The 20735-nt window shown below is 43.6% G+C and overlaps 1 protein-coding gene across 1 annotated transcript; it reads right to left on the minus strand.

Moving 5' to 3' along the window:
- Nucleotides 1-1258: 1258 nt before the first annotated feature.
- DUSP1 (dual specificity phosphatase 1) lies at nucleotides 1259-4066 on the minus strand. The gene is made up of 4 exons (XM_077265790.1): nucleotides 3507-4066; nucleotides 3254-3402; nucleotides 2857-3076; nucleotides 1259-2326 (listed from the first exon to the last, which is right to left on the minus strand). Exons 1-4 carry the CDS (start codon nucleotides 3874-3876, stop codon nucleotides 1956-1958), a joined length of 1110 nt encoding a protein of 369 aa, XP_077121905.1. The 5' UTR covers nucleotides 3877-4066; the 3' UTR covers nucleotides 1259-1955.
- Between the last annotated feature and the right edge of the window lie 16669 nt (nucleotides 4067-20735).

A 20735-nucleotide genomic window follows, 5' to 3' on the forward strand; every position in this document is an offset into this window, starting at 1 on the left:
CGCCCCCAAACTTGTGGGAGGTGCAGTCAGGGAGTCCCTAAGCGGGACTTTCTACGGCTGCACCTATCTCTAGTTTAGCAACATCATTGATGCGGCTTGGGCCTATATTAATGTTCTACTGCTTTCCAGAGACGAAAAAAAAAAATGATACCCGCTTTCAGGACTGGTGATTCTCCTCCGTGACCCATTGGTCTGCTGGAATCAACTTTTAAAAACATTGACAGGGACTTTGATCAACGGTGGAGCCTAAGCGACACCATGTTCGGCCTGGTAAGGTCCCAGTAGAGGGATATTGCCTCTTGGGTTCAGTATATGTAATTTTTTTTGAACTACGGTACTAATTGTGAGTTAAGGTCCCAGTAGAAAAGTAATGGCTGGTGAGTTCAGTATATATAAGAATATTTTTTTTTTAACTAGACATTTCTGCTATCTGTATGGTCAAGTGCGATGTGAAGCTAGCATTGACTGACACTGTATATGTTGAGACTAAAAGGATAATTTTTGCTAAATGTAGAATGCTATAGCATAAATCTTCAGTTTATTTAGGATATCGGGTCATAATAAAAGAATATTTAAAGTATAGAAGCTTTGTCATTTTTTGTCTGCATCTTATATACTTGGTGTCAACATATTCCATAGTGCTGTACAGAGACTGGCATCACTGACAGCATTTAGTCAATAGGTTTCCCATGTGTATGATTTAGGCTAGGGTCACACAGCCATTTTATTTCCATGTGAGAAAAACGGTCCAATTATCCTAGTCAGACTGTGACCAGGGTGGGATACGTTTTTCTGAGGTAAAGAAAAACCAAAAAAAAAAAAAAAGGATTGTCCATCTTCTTCATTTAGTCAGTCAGTGAAATTTGTACCTCGGCCGGATGTTATCCGAGTGTGGTCTGACGTTTTCCACAGACCCATAGACTTGCATAGCCGATTTTGACCCGACATTCAGATGAAAATCAGACATGTTGATGACTTTTTACCTCAGACACTCAATTTGAGGAAAAAAAAAAAATTACATAGGGATGAATGTTATCTATCAAAACGGGGATGGGACTCATCTGATATAATCGTGTACATGAGCAATGAAGGGGAAAGGAACTGTGAGCCCAACAGGGACTAATGTGAGTGATTACTTGCACCGTACTGTACAATATGTTACTGGGTGTAATTGTCATTGAGTTGTACTCTTATTGGCGCAGACAATATGGCCGCCCTGTAATTTAACAGCAAATTAATATAACAGATACGCAGCACATTTCAGTACAAAGTCATAATTTATTCTATTCAGTATAAAAAGTCATAGTTCTGTATTAAAAATGTCTTCTCCCAGGAGAAGATATATATTATTTTACATCATAAATAAGATGAAAGCATATATACAGTTGTCAGCAAACTCAGAAGAAGGCTCCGGCCTAGTGCTATTTTCTTCATCAGTGCTTTGAAAACTGAAGCTGGTCTTGAACTACAACAGGAATTACAGTACCAGAAAATACTGAGGTATTTCTTCTTTGCTTCGTTGAAAAGCTGAAATCTTAGGCATCCGAAGGCAGGACGAAGCTTGCAGAATAAATAAAGGACGTACATTATCTTCTTTTATAGGCAGCAGCCTTCTCTTGCACTATAAGCAGTACAAAAAGGAATGGAAAAACACTGTCGAATCCCCATGAAACGGAGATTATAAATACGATTTAGACGTAGAAAAAAAAAAAAAGGCAATTGTGACCTGTCTACTTTCTGATTTCCTCAGTGGTCAGGACATATGTCCAAAATCACGACAAGTCATGTCAGTTTGCAATGTTCATTGTGGTTTCACCAGTTCATCTTGCCCTTCAAGGACGTGACGGCTTCAAAGAAAAGAAAATGGTAAAAAATAAAAGTTTTTTTAAAATTATTGCACTTAAGAGTAACACATTTAGTCCATGTGCTTCAGTCCAGTTCTGTTGCTGTGGATCTCAGCAGCTTGGTGATGTAGTGATTGGACTTTGAAGGTAGCTCAGAGAGCTCGTTGCTGGGTGAACTGGGATGGAAACTGGGAAATTGAAGACAGTGGTGGTCGCCGCCGACCTGTCCAAAACCGATATTGAGGGGCTACCAACTTCTGCCGAGCAGGACGGGGCTAGTACTTGAGACTCAAACTGAAGAAGCTGTCCCATGAAACTGAAATTAGGGGAAATGATGCTCCTTCTCTGCTTGACAAACTCAAAAGCCTCATCCAGCTTAACCCGGTTAGTCCTCATTAGATAGGCCAAACAGATGGTAGCCGATCGAGAAATACCAGCTTGACAGTGGACAAACACTCTTCCTCCTTTATTTTTTATAGAGTCTGAAAACAAAAACAAATACAACAGGTTATTATAAGCGCTGAACAATATACAAGAACAAGTGTCGGAAGTCTACAATGTAAGGGCTAGAAATAGACTATGCTCAGTAGGGACATTACTAGCACTGAACACTTCGGGGCAGTGCTGAACACAAAAGGAGCTAATCCCATTGACTTATGGTCAGCTAGACCCCATATAAACAATGAGCTCCATAGCCTAGTAAAAAAACGAATCTGTGGCCATTCCTAACCCTCTCAGATAGTATGACCAATCCCGTTCAGATCTAATGATAAATTCGACAACTTTCTCATTATCTCATTCTCATTATTTTTGGGGGGCTGTATTGTGCATAAATATGTGTTTTTTCAGAATTTGTATTAGTCTATGCCTGAGGAAGGGACCTGCGTAGTCTCGAAAGCTTGCAATTTGTTACCATCTTCTCAGTTAGCCAGTAAAAGGTATCAACCACTGAGGACTCTCAATTCTAAATATTTTTCATTATTAACCAGTAACTCATTGTAGAAATATTTACCTATAAAATCTATGGCTTCATTGAACCAGGAGCTGATGTCGGCTTTATGACTGTCTTCCACAGGAATGCTCTTGTACTGAAAATGTCCCTCAAAGTGGTTGGGGCAGTTAGCAGAAACGTTGATCAGAGCTGTGATGCCAAGGGTATCCAGCATGTCTTTTCTGGAAGCATGGTAGGCACTGCCCAAGTACAAAAAGGGCAAAATTTCCACTGGTCCACCCTATAATGGAGCAAGAAAAGAGAAGATATGGTCATTGATGGGATCACAAATGTCCATATTCACAGTGATGGTGGTAAACATTATCCTTGGCATTGTGCTACTTTGGGCACATGGTAACATCTAAGCTTCTGTAACTTTAACCCTTTCATAAGTTAAAGGGACAAGACATATACCAACCTGATCATATAGTGGGGTCCCACAGGGGGTACAGTTGGAATCCGCGCTGCCTGGCACACTGCTGGCACTCAGGGGCAAGCTCAGTCCCACTGGAGGAGAACATTTGTTGCAGAATTCTGGACACTCAGAAGAAAAGGCTTCATAGCCACCTGAGAAAGAGAATGGATAGCATGAGATCACATGGCTCTGCAGGGGTTAAAGGGAGAGGATCTTATCAGTGACGAGGGTTTTTTGGAGGGAAAGCTCAATGTACCTTTAAGAAAGAAGATCCTGCTGCCCCGGGGGTCTCTGCACAGGGCAGACACAGCCAGCATCATGGTGCTGTCCTTCCTGAGGGGCTCCAGCTCACATGTCCTCTCATCCAGCAGCACCACCGCCTCGTACAAGCCCGCGATCAGCCGGCAGCGCTGCTCCTCGTTGGGGATGATGTGCTCCAAGCCCATGCTGCCCTTAGCCCTCCTCTTCACGATCGTGCTGAAGCGGACATTGCTGGAGCCCATGATGTGAGACGAGCTGAAGGAGAAGAACGATCGGCAGTCCAGCACCAGGCACTTGTGGGCCCGCTCTGCCAGGAGGGCTTTCAGGGTGCTGCAATCCATGGCACAAATCTCCATGTTGACCATAGCTCTCGTCGATCCGTGCTTCCTCAGTCCTGCTGTAGTGCACTAGTCCAATGGCCGCAGTCGCCTTGTGACCACCTTGTCTGAAAGTTACAATAAATAGGAATAGAGTCCTGCTGGGGGATCAGCCAGCCCTGTGTCCTTGGGTTACGTTAGCCTTGTGCTGGCTGGCTGAGGCTGCTCGGCTCACACTAGCTATATATACAGAGCGGGGGGCAGGCGCTTTTTGTGAATGGGATGGGGGCGTGTTCAGAATGAAGCTGCGCTGGTGACGTCAGTGTACGGCCGGTGCTGGCTGCCTCCTTCCTGCACAGTGCAGCGCCGGCCGGGAGCAGCAGGGGGCGCACTGAGCAGGGAATCACAGCACGGGCGAGAGTGAATGTGCTCATGGTGGGATCTCAGGGGCTGCCGAGGGGGTTAATAGGAGCTATAAGGGGACCTCTGGAGTTGGGCTTTAATGTGGAGTGCTTTTAAGGTTAAAAGGCAAAAAGGGTTTGGTTCCCGTTAAAAAAAAGAGTGACTGCGCTCAGTAAGAGACACACAAATATTGTTAGCCATTAATAGGCATCATCGTATCTATATTATTACTTTGTTTCCCTTACTGAGAACAGTCAGCCTTTAAGGTTAATGTAATGTGAAGGGTGAGAGTAGTAGTTCTGGAATGGGTTATATTTAGTATGGTGCTTCTAGGGTTAATGCGTAGTAGAGAGATGCTGGATCATCTGTGGAGGCAATGGTTCTGTAGGGGTTGATGTGATGTAGAAGAGATGCTGGGTCATTTGTGGAAGCCATGCTGGCTCCAAGGGTTAATGTGACGTAGAAGGGTTGCTCTGGGTCATCTGTGCAGGCAATGGTGCTATAAGGGTTAATGTGTAGTAGGAGAGATGCTGGATCATCTGTGGAGGCCACGGTGTTATTGAGGATGCTGTCCTGTACTAACTGTTGCTGTTTTTTGAGGGTTAATACGTGGTCCTGAGGGACTGGTGCTTTAGGAGCTTATGTAGGAACAGTTTAGGGGATCTCTTGAAAATGTAATGAGCATTGGGGGGCAGACTCTTGGATCACAGCATTGGGGCAGATTCTTGGATCACAGCTTTGGGGCAGACTCCTGGATCACAGCATTGGGGCAGACTCCTGGATCACAGGACTGGGGGAGACTCTTGGATCACAGCTTTAGGGCAGACTCTTGGATCACAGCATTGGGGCAGACTCTTGGATCACAGTTTTGGGGCAGACTCTTGGATCACATCATTGGGGCAGACTCTTGGATCACAGCATTGGGGCAGACTCTTGGATCACAGCATTGGGGCAGACTCCTGGATCACAGGACTGGGGCAGACTCTTGGATCACAGGTTTCGGGCAGACTCTTGGATCACAGCATTGGGGCAGACTCTTGGATCACAGTTTGGGGGCAGACTCTTGGATCACAGCTTTGGGGCAGACTCTTGGATAACAGTTTTGGGGAAGACTCTTGGATCACAGCATTGGAGCAGACTCTTGGATCACAGTTTGGGGGCAGACTCTTGGATCACAGCTTTGGGGCAGACTCTTGGATAACAGTTTTGGGGAAGACTCTTGGATCACAGCATTGGGGCAGACTCTTGGATCACAGCATTGGGGCAGACTCTTGGATCACAGCATTGGGGCAGACTCTTGGATCACAGTTTGGGGGCAGACTCTTGGATCACAGTTTGGGGGCAGACTCTTGGATCACAGCATTGGGGCAGACTCCTGGATCACAGGACTGGGGCAGACTCTTGGATCACAGGTTTCGGGCAGACTCTTGGATCACAGCATTGGGGCAGATTCTTGGATCACAGCTTTGGGGCAGACTCCTGGATCACAGCATTGGGGCAGACTCCTGGATCACAGGACTGGGGCAGACTCTTGGATCACAGCTTTAGGGCAGACTCTTGGATCACAGCATTGGGGCAGACTCTTGGATCACAGTTTTGGGGCAGACTCTTGGATCACATCATTGGGGCAGACTCTTGGATCACAGCATTGGGGCAGACTCTTGGATCACAGCATTGGGGCAGACTCCTGGATCACAGGACTGGGGCAGACTCTTGGATCACAGGTTTCGGGCAGACTCTTGGATCACAGCATTGGGGCAGACTCTTGGATCACAGTTTGGGGGCAGACTCTTGGATCACAGCTTTGGGGCAGACTCTTGGATAACAGTTTTGGGGAAGACTATTGGATCACAGCATTGGGGCAGACTCTTGGATCACAGTTTGGGGGCAGACTCTTGGATCACAGCTTTGGGGCAGACTCTTGGATAACAGTTTTGGGGAAGACTCTTGGATCACAGCATTGGGGCAGACTCTTGGATCACAGCATTGGGGCAGACTCTTGGATCACAGCATTGGGGCAGACTCTTGGATCACAGTTTGGGGGCAGACTCTTGGATCACAGTTTGGGGGCAGACTCTTGGATCACAGCATTGGGGCAGACTCCTGGATCACAGGACTGGGGCAGACTCTTGGATCACAGGTTTCGGGCAGACTCTTGGATCACAGCATTGGGGCAGACTCTTGGATCACAGTTTGGGGGCAGACTCTTGGATCACAGTTTGGGGGCAGACTCTTGGATCACAGTTTGGGGGCAGACTCTTGGATCACAGCATTGGGGCAGACTCTTGGATCACAGCATTGGGGCAGACTCTTGCATCACAGCATTGGGGCAGACTCTTGGATCACAGTTTGGGGGCAGACTCTTGGATCACAGTTTGGGGGCAGACTCTTGGATCACAGTTTGGGGGCAGACTCTTGGATCACAGCATTGGGGCAGACTCTTGGATCACAGCATTGGGGCAGACTCTTGGATCACAGCATTGGGGCAGACTCTTGGATCACAGCATTGGGGCAGACTCTTGGATCACAGCATTGGGGCAGACTCTTGGATCACAGTTTGGTGGCAGACTCTTGGATCACAGTTTGGGGGCAGACTCTTGGATCACAGTTTGGGGGCAGACTCTCGGATCACAGCTTTGCAATCCTTGTTATTATGGGATATAAGTGGTGCGGAGATATTCCACTGTAACTTTATGATCTCCCACATAAGAATAAAAACATATAGGGCCAGTTTAATAACAATGACACAATGGCTAACTAATCTAGCTCACCTGCCATGCTCCACATTGCTTATTACTGCACCATCTGGTACCAACTGCGCCACTTTGCTACATTTGGTGCATCTTCTGCCCGACTCATCAATCTGCCCCATAATTTTCAGTGCCATGGTTGCCCGCAAGTGACAGCGTAAGCCCCTGGTCATGTCACTATTGAACTGCCTAAATTAAAGGCCCTGCGGAAAGGATTTGCCAGGAGTAATCCTACTCTAAACACCAGAGAATGGGATGTGCCACACGTACTTTACGGTGACATCATGTAAACTCCCCATGCTGCCCTCCGCCCATCCCTGCCTGCTGCCAAGAACAATGACGTAAAGTCAAACACTGCTATACACAATGCTATGGCCGGCCCAGGCAGGAAATACACTGCTGTAACCCTATCCGCCAGCACCAAGGCCCCAGGGAGGCTCCACACAATGCGGAGAATAAGAAGCACACAATGTTCTCTGAAATAGGATCTCACATACATACACGAATGATTACATGTCAATTGCCGGCTTGTTTTAGATGTTTTCACCAATATAGCTGGAATGTGAATGGGAGTAGTGTGAGGTAATGTGTCAGCTCTTCACTTGGGATCTTTGTTTGGGCCAAATGCCGCCAAAAATCACAAAGAATGACCACAAGGAATGATGGAGAAGGACATGGTGTCACATCAGGCGTGTTTCCATCAAATACTTGAAATGTTTCATCTGACATTCAGATAAAATAAATCATAACATGTTACACAGTCACCAATATTCCCCAAATGAGGCCTTTGCTGATCTTTTTCTTGCGTTAGCTAGGATCCATGACAGATACGATGTTTAGGATCTGTTACAAATCGCAATGACTGAAAGGGAATCTGTAATCAGGTTTTTGCTACCCCACATGAGTGCAGCATGATTGTAGGAGCAGAGAACCTGATTCCAGCAATGTGTCACTGCTTCCTGCAGTTTTGGTCAAATTACTGTTTTATCTGCTGCAGATCAGTTCTTTCAGTGCTGAGCTCTGCCATTGACTGGCAGCTTTTTATGTCCACAGTGTATAGGCAGAAAGCTGCCAATTAGTAGTAGGAGCGGGGTTACATATGAAGGACTACATGGCAGCAGGTTTCGTAGTCCTGTAGTAATAATCTATTGCTGATAAAACAGTGTTTATATTAAAACTACAGTACGCAGCTCAGTAGGTGTCACATCGCTGGAATCAGGGTCTCTGTCTCTACTTCACACTGATCTAAAAGTAGGCGGCAGAAGCCTGGTGACAGATTCCTTTAAAAGGGTTGTCCACCACACGAGCAACCCCTTCCAATGCTCGCGTTACATTTTTATGTCACGTGAGTCCTGCAGCCAATCACTTCCTTAGGGCGAAACTGACTTCCGGAAGAAGTGAGATCTGCTGCTGCTCTCTGACTTCCTCCGCATATCCGTTTTGCCGCAGGAAGTGAAAATGAAGCAGCCCGTTAGAGGGTTATTAACTGCAGGGCTTACGTGACATAATAGAAGACCCAGCGCCGACAAAAATGGAAGCGCGCCGTCACCAGGGATGAGTACAGGCTATTATCATTTTCCATGGGGGAATACAGTAATTGTCCGAGTAGTGGATAATGGCCTTAAGGTGCCTTTACACGAGCCGAAAAGTCGCCATTCATAAGAAATCTCATTCCCGATCACCGGCCCATGTTATCTGACAAAAAACGACCAAACGCTTCTTGACTGAACAATGGCAACTTTTATGCTGCCTACAAAATAGCACATTTTTACGGCAATATGCCAACTTTATAAGGTACTAACAATGGTTCTAATGATTATTCATCCCCATACAGTCTGTACCGGCCAGTGTAAAAGTTCCTTTAAACGATCACTAGATGACTCTACCAAGGTAAAGGACCCTTATAAAGAAATCCCTCCAATTTGTTTTTTGTTAGAGGGTCAAAGAAAGCAATGAAATACAAATCGCTCAGACCTGTCATCTAACCTCACACATACAGAAATATTGATACATTTATAGGAAAAAAAAAATCAATGAAAACAGGTGCAGGGGCTTAGCATAGCGACACATGAGCAACATATGGTGTATTAATGCGGATTTATACCAGGATATAGTTTGGTAGAGTTCGCCAGTGCCGGTCAAGATCCTGATGGGGTAGAAAACAAAAGCTTTCTATGCCCATTTATTCCACCTCAGTTTCTCACACCCCCTGTGATTTCAGCCCAATGATCTCTGAAAGGGACAGAGATCCAGGGCAGAGACCCTCATGTATTATTCTAAGAATAATGTGGGGGTGGAAAGCTTCTCCTTTAGTGGTTTGTAGACAGGGAAGAAGCCTTTCAGGAGTCAGAAGAGTGTAACAAAACAGTTAAAGTGAGTCTACAATAGGGAAATAGCTGGACAGTAAATAATAGTTAACCATTAACCTGTCAAGAGCGAAGAACATTGCAGGCAGGAAAATTACTGGGAGCTTTTTTTTCTTCTTACGACTCACCTGTTATAAATTCAGTATTTAGTTATAAATTGTATGCTCATTCTCTGGTGGAAATGACTAGTGAAGAAAAGAAAGGGAATGGGCTGAGTACCTGTGTGTTCACACTTTATTTCCTAGAACTGCAATGACGACATATACAGAGTCATGTCAAGTTCTGTAGCTGGAGCGTAATAGTGTCAGGCACTAAAAAAGCATATTCTACCTCTTATAATAAAGGATAATGTAAGCACAGCGGGCGCGTTGGCGTCATAGCTATCATATATCTATTATGCTATCATCTATTTATCTATCCCATATCTATCATCTATCTATCTATCTATCTATCTATCTATCTATCTATCTATCTATCTATCTATCTATCTATCTATCTATCATCTATTTATGATCTATCATCTATCTATCTACCATCTATCTATCTATCTATCTTGGGTTGGGAAAAAGTATTTTGGTGTCCTAGGCAGATGAAGCCAATGACCCACCCACACACACACTCACACACACCTCCACCACAAAGCAAAGAAATGACTCAGAGACTATGGTAACAGGATCCCTAATCCACACCCCCCCTTCCCCTGCGATGGCCACTTCCACTAGATCAGCCCTTGACTACATCACCAGAACCACTATCAGTAAATAAATACATCACCAGAACCTTCATCGGTACACAAATACGTCACCAGAACCACCATAAGTACATGAATACATAACCACAACCAAGAGTACTTGAATACAAGAATCAAGATTAGTACAACAATCAATTGTAATATCAAGTCAGCCCCATAAACAATTGTATTGCTTGAACCTACAACTCTACAACTCCCAGTATGTCCTTAACAATGGTAAGGAGTTGCTGGGAGTTGTTATTAACAGCCATCATTAGACTGTGTACCATACAGGAACCACAGTACTGATGAGAATTAGTCAGCATCACAAATAAACATTTACATTCAGGTACCATATTACATCTTCTCTGGAGTCGTCTCTTTATTTTCATTTCCATCTTGTCTAGCTGCCATGATGACTTTTCACATTCAGAGCTAGTCTCTGCAGACCTCTCTCTTCTTCGGTCTTTTGCAGCACATCCCAATGCAGTGCTCTTAAAAATAACAGTGTTATTAAAATGCCCTCTGCATAAAAATATGTGAACATATTATGACCTAAATAAGCCTCCTATGGTATATGGCCTCCACACTGTCTACCATTATCATCTATAACCGCCACACCATCCTCCCTTACGAACCACGGCCTATACCATGGCTATCCCCTCCCTAATTTTTCATTACACTTTCTGTACCTCCACACTGTCCCCCACCATGCTAACCGCTCTCTATATTGGCCTGTTTCACACTGTTCCCTCTCCATATCCACACTGTGACCTAATGTTGCCCACTACATTGCCCTCTTCAAACTGTAACCCCTCCTCACACTGTCCCTCTACACAGTATGATGGTCACCATAGCCACCTTTAGTCTATGATATCCACAACAAATCGCCTATTGTGTGGCCAGCACCACAGCCCCCCATATATAGTATGATGTCTACCACAGCCCCCCATAAATAGTATGATGTCCAAAACAGCCCCCCATGTATACTATGATGGTTCCAACAGCACCAAATACAGTATTATGGTCCACAAACAATACCCAAAACAGTATGATATTCACCCAGCCTCTTATTCAGTATGGTCACCACAGGCCCAAGTATAATGACCTCCACAGCCCCAAATACAGTATGGTGACCACAGCTCCTCACATACTTGCTGTCCCTCTTCACAGCCCCTCATTTCATGGCCCAAATCTACAGCCCCTCATTTCATGCCCCCTCTCACAGCCCCTCATTTCATGAGCCCCACACAGCCCCTCAGGAACATTTTTTCACCAGGTGTTCTGTCAGACCCATGTAAGAGATAATAGTGTGTTCTTTATTTACTACCGATCTTCCTGTGTGAATTTCTTTAACATTAGTTTACAAGTGTTTCCCATGGCTGCATGAAGTAAAGAACAAGGGCTCAGAACATTGTGAGATCAGCTGAGTAAACGCCAATAAAGCTGTCAGGAATGGATTGGTGTATATGATGCTGACTGGTGTTGTGTTGTCTTCACCTTCTACACTGATAACGACCTGTTGTAAAGGTAAGATGCCACTCATGTTGGTGAGTCATGTGTGTGAGGTCACACGTTGTAGGTGCTGTAGTCTTTCATTTCTGGTCCTGTGATCAAGGTGTTCAGCGCTCATTGTCATGATTTAGTGAGCTTATCAATTAACGGGTACAGTATATTGCCAAATATATGGCTGACACAATTTGCTTGGATTTGGCAATATCTACTAATGCAAAAAAAGTCCTATAGCCATTTTACCGAAGGACTAAGAAGTTGAGAAAGTTTCCGTTGTGGTGGATCACAGCTCACAATCACGAGAGCCAGAGGAAATGAAGTCAGCAGCTCGAGCCTACTTTATAGACCACATTTAGGACAAAAATACATTGTGTACTGATCGAAATGCAATTGTTCAAAGCGAGACATTGATGCATATCACAACCGTTCATGACATAGATACATTCGGTTGTTATAAGTAATTAAGTTGTGGTTAGGATGAAATGTATTTTTAGTGAAAATAATATTTCTAATCAATTATTCACACGAGATGACCGGGCTCTCCTGCTAAAATTGATGGGTTTGGATGACTTTAATAAAAATGTTATTAACTTCTTTGGTAAAAATTACTTCATTTGAACGTTGCTCAGCCATGAGTTTCCTTGTATATGATGTGTATGGCCACCTTTATTGTTGTCCGTAGTGAAAAGACAGATCTCAACTTTAATATGTTTCAGAGCAGATTTGAAACCTATGGCCACGTTCACACATTCAGTATTTCGTCAGTGTTTTACCTCAGGAGTGGGTGATAAATACAAAAGTGGTGATGTGTTTCTATTATACTTTTCTTCTGATTGTCCTACTTCTGGTTTTGGGCTTACAAATACGGAGGTAAAATACTGACCAAATACTGAACGTGCGAACGAGGCCAAATGGTGTTGTCCTTATCTGCTCCCGGTGTCTGGTATTGGCTGCGGTGCTGACAGTTCAGCAGCCAATCAGTGAGCTCAGTGGCTCTGCCCGCATAGCCAAATCTTCTCCTTCAGAGATGCTGAGCTCATTAATTGGCTGCCGGGCTGCCAATGTGACATCAGCACCACAGCCAATATCGGGCACCAAGAGCAGCACCAGAGACTCAGCACTGGCACCTGGGATGGTGAGTGTTGTGTGGTTTGCTTATTTTTTATAACAAACTGGAGCCAAGGACAACAATTTTGTGAAAGGGAACAACCTTTTAAAGTTGTGATCTGACAATTTTTTTTAAGGGCACCCTCTAACTTCCAACATTAAATGTGTATACTATACATTTCCCAGGTACAGTCACCATCTAATGTCCTTCATTCTGTATTTACTGCCTTTATTTGAAAGACTGTCTCAATGTTTTCTTAATCTCCAAAATGGCCACTACATAGACATGTGAAGCACAGTGGAAAGTCTGAACCACACCTCTTCTGTCTCCATTGGTCTGGGATGGACAAGCAACAAAGACAAGCAGCGTTGTATCTATCCTGGGGCAAAGAATTGATGGGGCTGCAGCAAAGACAAGCAGTGTTGTGTCCATCTTGGGGCAAAGAATTGATAGGGCAACAGCAAAAAGAAGCAGTGTTGTGTCTATCCTGGGGCAAAGAACGGATGAGGGGCAGCAAAGACAAGTAGCATTGTGTCCATCCCGGTGCAAAGAATGGATGGAGGGCAGCAAAGACCAGCAGTGTTGTGTCCATCCTGGGGCAAAATATGGATGGGGCCGCAGCAAAGACAAGCAGTGTTGTGTCCATCCTGGGGCAAAGAATGGATGGGGTGGAAGCAAAGACAAGCAGTGTTGTGTCCATCCTGAGGCAAAGAATGGATGGGGTGGAAGCAAAGACAAGGAGTGTTGTGTCCATCCTGGGGCAAAGAATGGATGGGGTGGAAGTAAAGACAAGCAGTGTTGTGTCCATCCTGGGGCAAATAATGGATGGGGTGGAAGCAAAGACAAGCAGAGTTTTGTGTCCATCCTGGGGCAGACTGGATGCGGTGGAAGCAAAGACAAGCAGTGTTGTGTCCATCCTGGGGCAAAGACTGGATGGGGTGGAAGCAAAGACAAGCAGTGTTGTGTCCATCTTGGGGCAAAGAATGGATGGGATGGAAGCAAAGACAAGCAGTGTTGTGTCCATCTTGGGGCAAAGACTGGATGGGGTGGAAGCAAAGACAAGCAGTGCTGTGTCCATCCTGGGGCAAAGAATGGATGGGGTGGAAGCAAAGACAAGCAGTGTTGTGTCCATCTTGGAGCAAATAATGGATGGGGTGGAAGCAAATACAAGCAGTGTTGTGTCCATCTTGGGGCAAAGAATGGATGGGGTGGAAGCAAAGACAAGCAGTGTTGTGTCCATCCTGGGGCAAAGAATGGATGGGGTGGAAGCAAAGACAAGCAGTGTTGTGTCTATCCTGGGGCAAAGAACGGATTAGGGTCAGCAAAGACATGTAGCATTGTGTCCATCCCGGTGCAAAGAATGGATGGAGGGCAGCAAAGACCAGCAGTGTTGTGTCCATCCTGGGGCAAAATATGGATGGGGCCGCAGCAAAGACAAGCAGTGTTGTGTCCATCCTGGGGCAAAGAATGGATGGGGTGGAAGCAAAGACAAGCAGTGTTGTTTCCATCCTGAGGCAAAGAATGGATGGGGTGGAAGCAAAGACAAGCAGTGTTGTGTCCATCCTGGGGCAAAGAATAGATGGGGTGGAAGTAAAGACAAGCAGTGTTGTGTCCATCCTGGGGCAAATAATGGATGGGGTGGAAGCAAAGACAAGCAGTGTTGTGTCCATCCTGGGGCAAAGAATGGATGGGGTGGAAGCAAAGACAAGCAGTGTTGTGTCCATCCTGGGGCAAAGACTGGATGGGGTGGAAGCAAAAACAAGCAGTGTTGTGTCCATCTTGGGGCAAAGAATGGATGGGATGGAAGCAAAGACATGCAGTGTTGTGTCCATCTTGGGGCAAAGAATGGATGGGATGGAAGCAAAGACAAGCAGTGTTGTGTCCATCCTGGGGCAAAGACTGGATGGGGTGGAAGCAAAGACAAGCAGTGCTGTGTCCATCCTGGGGCAAAGAATGGATGGGGTGGAAGCAAAGACAAGCAGTGTTGTGTCCATCTTGGAGCAAATAATGGATGGGGTGGAAGCAAAGACAAGCAGTGTTGTGTCCATCCTGGGGCAAAGAATGGATGGGGTGGAAGCAAAGACAAGCAGTGTTGTGTCCATCTTGGGGCAAAGAATGGATGGGGTGGAAGAAAAGACAAGCAGTGTTGTGTCCATCCTGGGGCAAAGAATGGATGGGGTGGAAGCAAAGACAAGCAGTGTTGTGTCCATCTTGGGGCAAAGAATGGATGGGATGGAAGCAAAGACAGGCAGTGTTGTGTCCATCCTGGGGCAAAGAATGGATGGGGTGGAAGCAAAGACAAGCAGTGTTGTGTCCATCCTGGGGCAAAGTACAGATGGGGCGCCAGCAAAAACAAGCAGTGTTGTGTCCATCCTAGGGGAATGAACAGATGTGGCAGCTTGTTTCATACCACAGTGTTGACAGAAATTCAGCAGCAGAATGGAGGACATTAGGTTTGGTGACTGTACATTAGAAATGTATAACAACATTGTCTTTTCAGACTGGCAAAAAAGCATAGTAGACCATGGCCAACAATCTAGACAGTTTGGTCTTTCAAAAATTCACAGATCTTTATGGATGAAATTCCCAGAGCAAAAGAATGACATGTGTTCCTTAATGTAAAAAAATCCCAATCTAAAAGATATTTGTCATAAATTGAACTCTGGGAAAGCCTGTGTGACAGGTCTAGCCTGTTCATTCTGTATACCAGTTTTTTTTGCCACAAATACCTTTAACAAAGAGATCAGTTATATGTTGAACTATTGTAACTACTGAGCTATGCCCTTGGTGCAGTATGTCATAAACAGACGCATACATTGGCGCCTATCTCTCTAACATTTGCTCCTGTACCCACTGTACAGACAGTACATACCACCGCAGTGGAGGCAAAATAATACACTTTCTAGCCTTTTTAGTTAATAAGTCTATGGCTATGTTTTCAATATACACCAGGAGTTCTCCCTATACATTTGTCAACTGCAAACAGAGCTTAATTTATGTGTAAGTAGACGCCGAGGTTCCGATTAATCATTCACCCTTTTTTTAGGTCACTCTTCTTTTTAGTCTTGTTCTAAAAGTTATTTTACTTTGCCAAATTCTTCAAAATGCTTCATGAATTTTGCACAGAAGCAAAAATGTTGCTTTATTTTTATCTTTTACCTTTTTTGCTCCTCCTTAGAGCCAAAAGTTGAGTGTTCCGCTAAAATGTTGCAAAAATGTATGTAGTTTTTTTATGGTGGGGTGACCCACTTTACCTTCGCAAAAGTTGAACAACTATTTAAAAAGGCACAATTAGCTGAAACATCTGAAATAAAAAAATAATACCCCCATTTTATCAAGGAACTTAAAGATGCAAACATATATGAAATAGATTAAAAATAAACGCCAGTTGTAAGAAAATCAGGCAAAAAATTAGACAAAAAAAGGTGAAAATGGAATGATGAATCGGACTCGGAGTGTATATATATTCTTAACACAGTTGCAGTTGTTGCAGTTTATATGACCTGATCCAAGGCATATGTGATATTTTGGGGGTATTTCACCATCAGGCCAGATGCTAAACTATATGGATTGGCCAGTGTCGGCCCCTGATGTTTATGTAAAGCCTTCTAAACAGGAGACCAGCGGGTGGCTTTACAAGTCATTCTTTCCTGGCCTTGATGTGTTCTCTTCACAGGTTTCTGGGTCATGTGATTGTGACGCTTCTGGGAGAGGCTAGAAGATTCATGGGCCACGTCACAGTGACTGGTGAAGAGCATTGTGCTCGTGTGTTTGTATGTGTCACATTACATATTTGAGTAAGAGGGGTTAGGCTGAAGAAAACGAATGCTGCGTAGGTCATCGATTCACTCCACCGATACATTGTATCAGAGATATCTATCTTAGGACACCAACACAATACTTTTCTGTGGTTAGTATGTTCTTATAGATATCGAGAACACACGCTCTGTAAACTATACATTGTTTAGACCAGGAACTTTCTTCTATGTTACATAAAGTAAAAACAAGACGAAATATAGTCACATGGCCAAAAAAAAAAAACTTTTCTAACTTTTTCAAGACTTGGTAACTAAGCTATTTGCTATGTACTAAGATGCATTCAAGCTGGAGGACCAATATGGGAGTTTGCTTCTCATATCAAAGTAGATCATCAGATTCCGGATATGGCGGACAGATCTACAGTGCTATTCTTGGTGAAAGAAGAGCTACCCCCAATAATATGTTCTTAAAATGTTTCCTAAAGAGGTATCTCATTTTATTTATTAGACGGGTCCGATCAGTGAGGGTCTAGAGCCAAAGAAAAAATGACATAGTGAACAGTACTGGTAACCTGCGTACACGCGGACATGACTGGTTTTTGACAAAGTGGGGCCCTGCCGCAAAAATTAAAAGTAGGGCCCCAAATGCGAACAGATTTGTTCCATCACACAGAAACATTTATGTTATAAGCAGATTTCAGATCATTAAATGAGCACCATTAGACTATGATCAAAGAATGATGGGGATGGAACAATCACTAACAGATCGCTCTGTCCCCATACATATCATGTTATCTCCTGTATACACACAGGGTGATGTGCTGCCGAGAACAGTGCTTTTTTTATAAATGATATACAAAAACAAGAGTGATATTACAGCTATATGGTGACCGTATTGTGGTGGATACCAGATCGGAAGATCATGTACCTACATAGACAGTGTCTTACAGGTGACACTCTATCTCATGGAGTCATTCACTTTTCCTGTCTTTTCCATCTGGCTCACACTGAGTGTCTGTAGAGTATACAACAAAGACATTGGACTTCTCACATTTCCAGCATTATTCGCATCTATTCCCACTCTACACAACTCCCCTTCCTACTGGCACCCCGATTCTGGGCTTCTGCTACTGTATTTGATGCTGTTATTGTACCTGCTGTGTGACATGGTAATAGTTCTCCTCTTACTGCCTGACATAGTAATGCCCAACACCATGCCCCTTACATATCAAAATGCCAACTTTGTGTCATATAGATAGTAAAATTGCCCCCTAGAAAATATGAGTGCTGTAAAAAGTAAGTGTTCACATTTTGTCCCTAGAAAGTAATAATGCCTGCTGTGTCCCCTCTGACAATACACTGAGTGCCCTATAATGTAATGATGCCTCTTAAGTGGCCACCTAGCATTTAATATTCTGCCTTGAGTGCCCCTAAAAGTAATAATCCAAACAAACAAGAAAAGAGACTATGCATATAGGGCGCACAGGCAGAATACAATTAAGTTGAAAAAATACAAAAAATTATTTATTAATGAGGAAGACAGAAAACACCAATAAAAACATATTAAAATACAACCAACACACCAATGGTCCTATACAGAGTAAATATATGGAGACAGCTAAAGATACAATAATATATGGTGAGTCACGCCACCAACACACTGCTGGTACTTTCGTAAATGTAAAATACAAAGATGTAGCATAAATAGCACAACACATATGCACAAACGGTGACTTATGTGCACAAAGGCTTATGTGCACAGAGCAAGGTAGCAGGTAAACTCTGGGCGTCCCCAGAGTACCATATAGTGCAGGAGTGCTATGCATTGAGTTGCACCCCTTATTATACTTACCTTATAGGTCGCAATTGGCTCCTCGCCCATTGGTAGTGCTCCCTAGCTCTCCCTCTTCCTTTGCCTAAAAGTAATAATGTCAACTAATATCCCAACAGCCCCCATATACACAGCATGTTGGCCCCCACAGCTCTCATATATACAGTATGATGTCCACCACAGCCCCCTATACATTGTGATGTGCCCCATAGCTCCCTTATATACAATATAATGCCCCCTACAGCTCCCCTATATAGAATATGACGTTCCCCATAGTTCCTATATACAATATGATGGCTCCATAGGGCCCCTATGTCAAGGATGGGAGCCCTGGGCAATTGCCAAGTTTGCCCCACCCCCAGCACATTCTGATGTCATACAGCTGTAATAAAACAATGTACCAATGTAAAAAAAAGCATTTAGATTGCATATGGGTATAAAAAACTAATATATGCGTTGCATACAGATGGCATGTGAATTAAAATAGTTTTTTTTCTAGATGAAAAATGGACGATTTTGCATATGCTTGTCTGAACCTGGCCTAAAATTGAGTTCACACAAACATATGCAAAATCATCCATTTTCCTTCTAGAAAAAACTGACTATATTTCTTGCATATAGTCATTAGTATGCCATCTGTCTGTCTGTTTTATACAGTTGTATGCAATCTATGCGTCCATTTTACACATTCATATGGCATCCGCTTTTTACATGAACCAATTAATTAAAGGACAAATACAGTTTCCTACCTTTATAATTGTAATGTATCCATGAAAAACATATTGCATAGGTATGACAACCCATGTGATCTGTTTACGCACCTATTAAAGGGAACCTGTCAGCAGGTTTGTGCACGGTAACCTACACACACTGTCAGGTCGGCGCCGTTATACTGAAAAAAATGATACTTGGCTGATGAAATCTGTCTTGTGGTTGTTTAATCTTTATTTTCAGTTAATGATATGCTTGTGCTCCGGGGGCGGCCTGTGGGGGTCTGCATGTGGTGCTCTGCTTAGGTATTCACCAGTATGGCTTCTGACAGGTCACTGATCCCTCAGTCCCTCACTGACCCCCTATTTTACATACTGAATAAAATGTTTTGAAAAAAATAAATTCACATTCAGCATGCAGACACCGGTGCCGCCACCTGCGCTGGAGCATGATTGCATCTATAATGTCCAATTTTTATTGGTGATATAAATTTATTCAGAGAAAAAAGAAAATTCTCTCAAAATGATGCCAGCCGTGCCAGCGCAGTAGCTTCTATCGGCAATCCAATAGATGCTACTGCACAGGCGCCATCTCGGTGGAGACAATTTTTTTTTTCCTTTAGCAAAATGGCGCCTGTGCAGTAGCATCTATCGGATCGCTGGTAGATACTACTCGGCAGGCGCAGCAGGGACCATTTTGAAAGTTAATTTTTTTTTCTGAATAAATTTATATCACCAAATAAAATAATTAAATGGACATTATAGATGCAGTCATGCTACAGCTCCTGCCTGCTGGCTGAATGTTAATTTTTTTTTTCAAAACATATTATATTCAGTATGTAAAATATGGGGCAGGTCAGTGAGGGATCAGTGACCCATCAGAAGCCAAACTGATGAATACCTAAGCAGAGCACCACATGAAGACCTCCCAGAGACTGCCCTGGAGCACGAGACTCTCATTAACTGAAAACAGAAAATAAAGATTAAACAACAACCACAAGACAGATTTCATCAACTCAGGTATCATTAATCAGTAAATACAAATGTTTATCTGAACAAACTAAGGGGTAGTCCATTTTAGTTCCAGTCCCCAGAACCGCACCACTGTGACCATATTAAAACTCATTTAAGAACTTACTAAAACATTGATAAAATAATAACTGACTGTGGTGATAAATTATTGGATATGTTTCGAATCATGTAATTATAATAAAATTATTATCTCCTTGCCTGACGAGGTCAGTACAACCTGTGGACGAAAACATGCTGAAAAGAGAAGCCTGCATCTTATTACGCTATTACAGGAGAGTGGGGCATTGGTATTTTTAGTACCAACGAGCCCTACATTAAAAGCATATGTCAGTGAAATTAGTAATGACAAGACTGCCCAACAGTAGAAGGAAACGAGGTTATTTACTCAAGTGTTTTACTCTATCATCTATTTAAAGCAGAAAATGACTTGGTGAGATCATCTGGCGACTGCTCATTTTTTCCACAAAAATATAATTTTGGTGAAGTACCTTCAATGACCAAACAAGTCCATAATAGATGATGATACATGTTTTTATATGACTTTAGAACAAGTATAAAGGGAAAGCAGTGGTTTTAAAATCCACACCGCATAAACCAAAAATATGCTTAAACGTTTGAGGGGATGTTCTATAATCATAGCTTATTACCTAACCACAGGATAGGTGGTAAGTTGTTGATATTGCTGAGGGTCCCACCACCAGATCCCCC

The sequence above is a fragment of the Ranitomeya variabilis genome, chromosome 5 (assembly GCF_051348905.1).
Source record: "Ranitomeya variabilis isolate aRanVar5 chromosome 5, aRanVar5.hap1, whole genome shotgun sequence".
Classification (NCBI taxonomy): Eukaryota; Metazoa; Chordata; class Amphibia; order Anura; family Dendrobatidae; genus Ranitomeya; species Ranitomeya variabilis.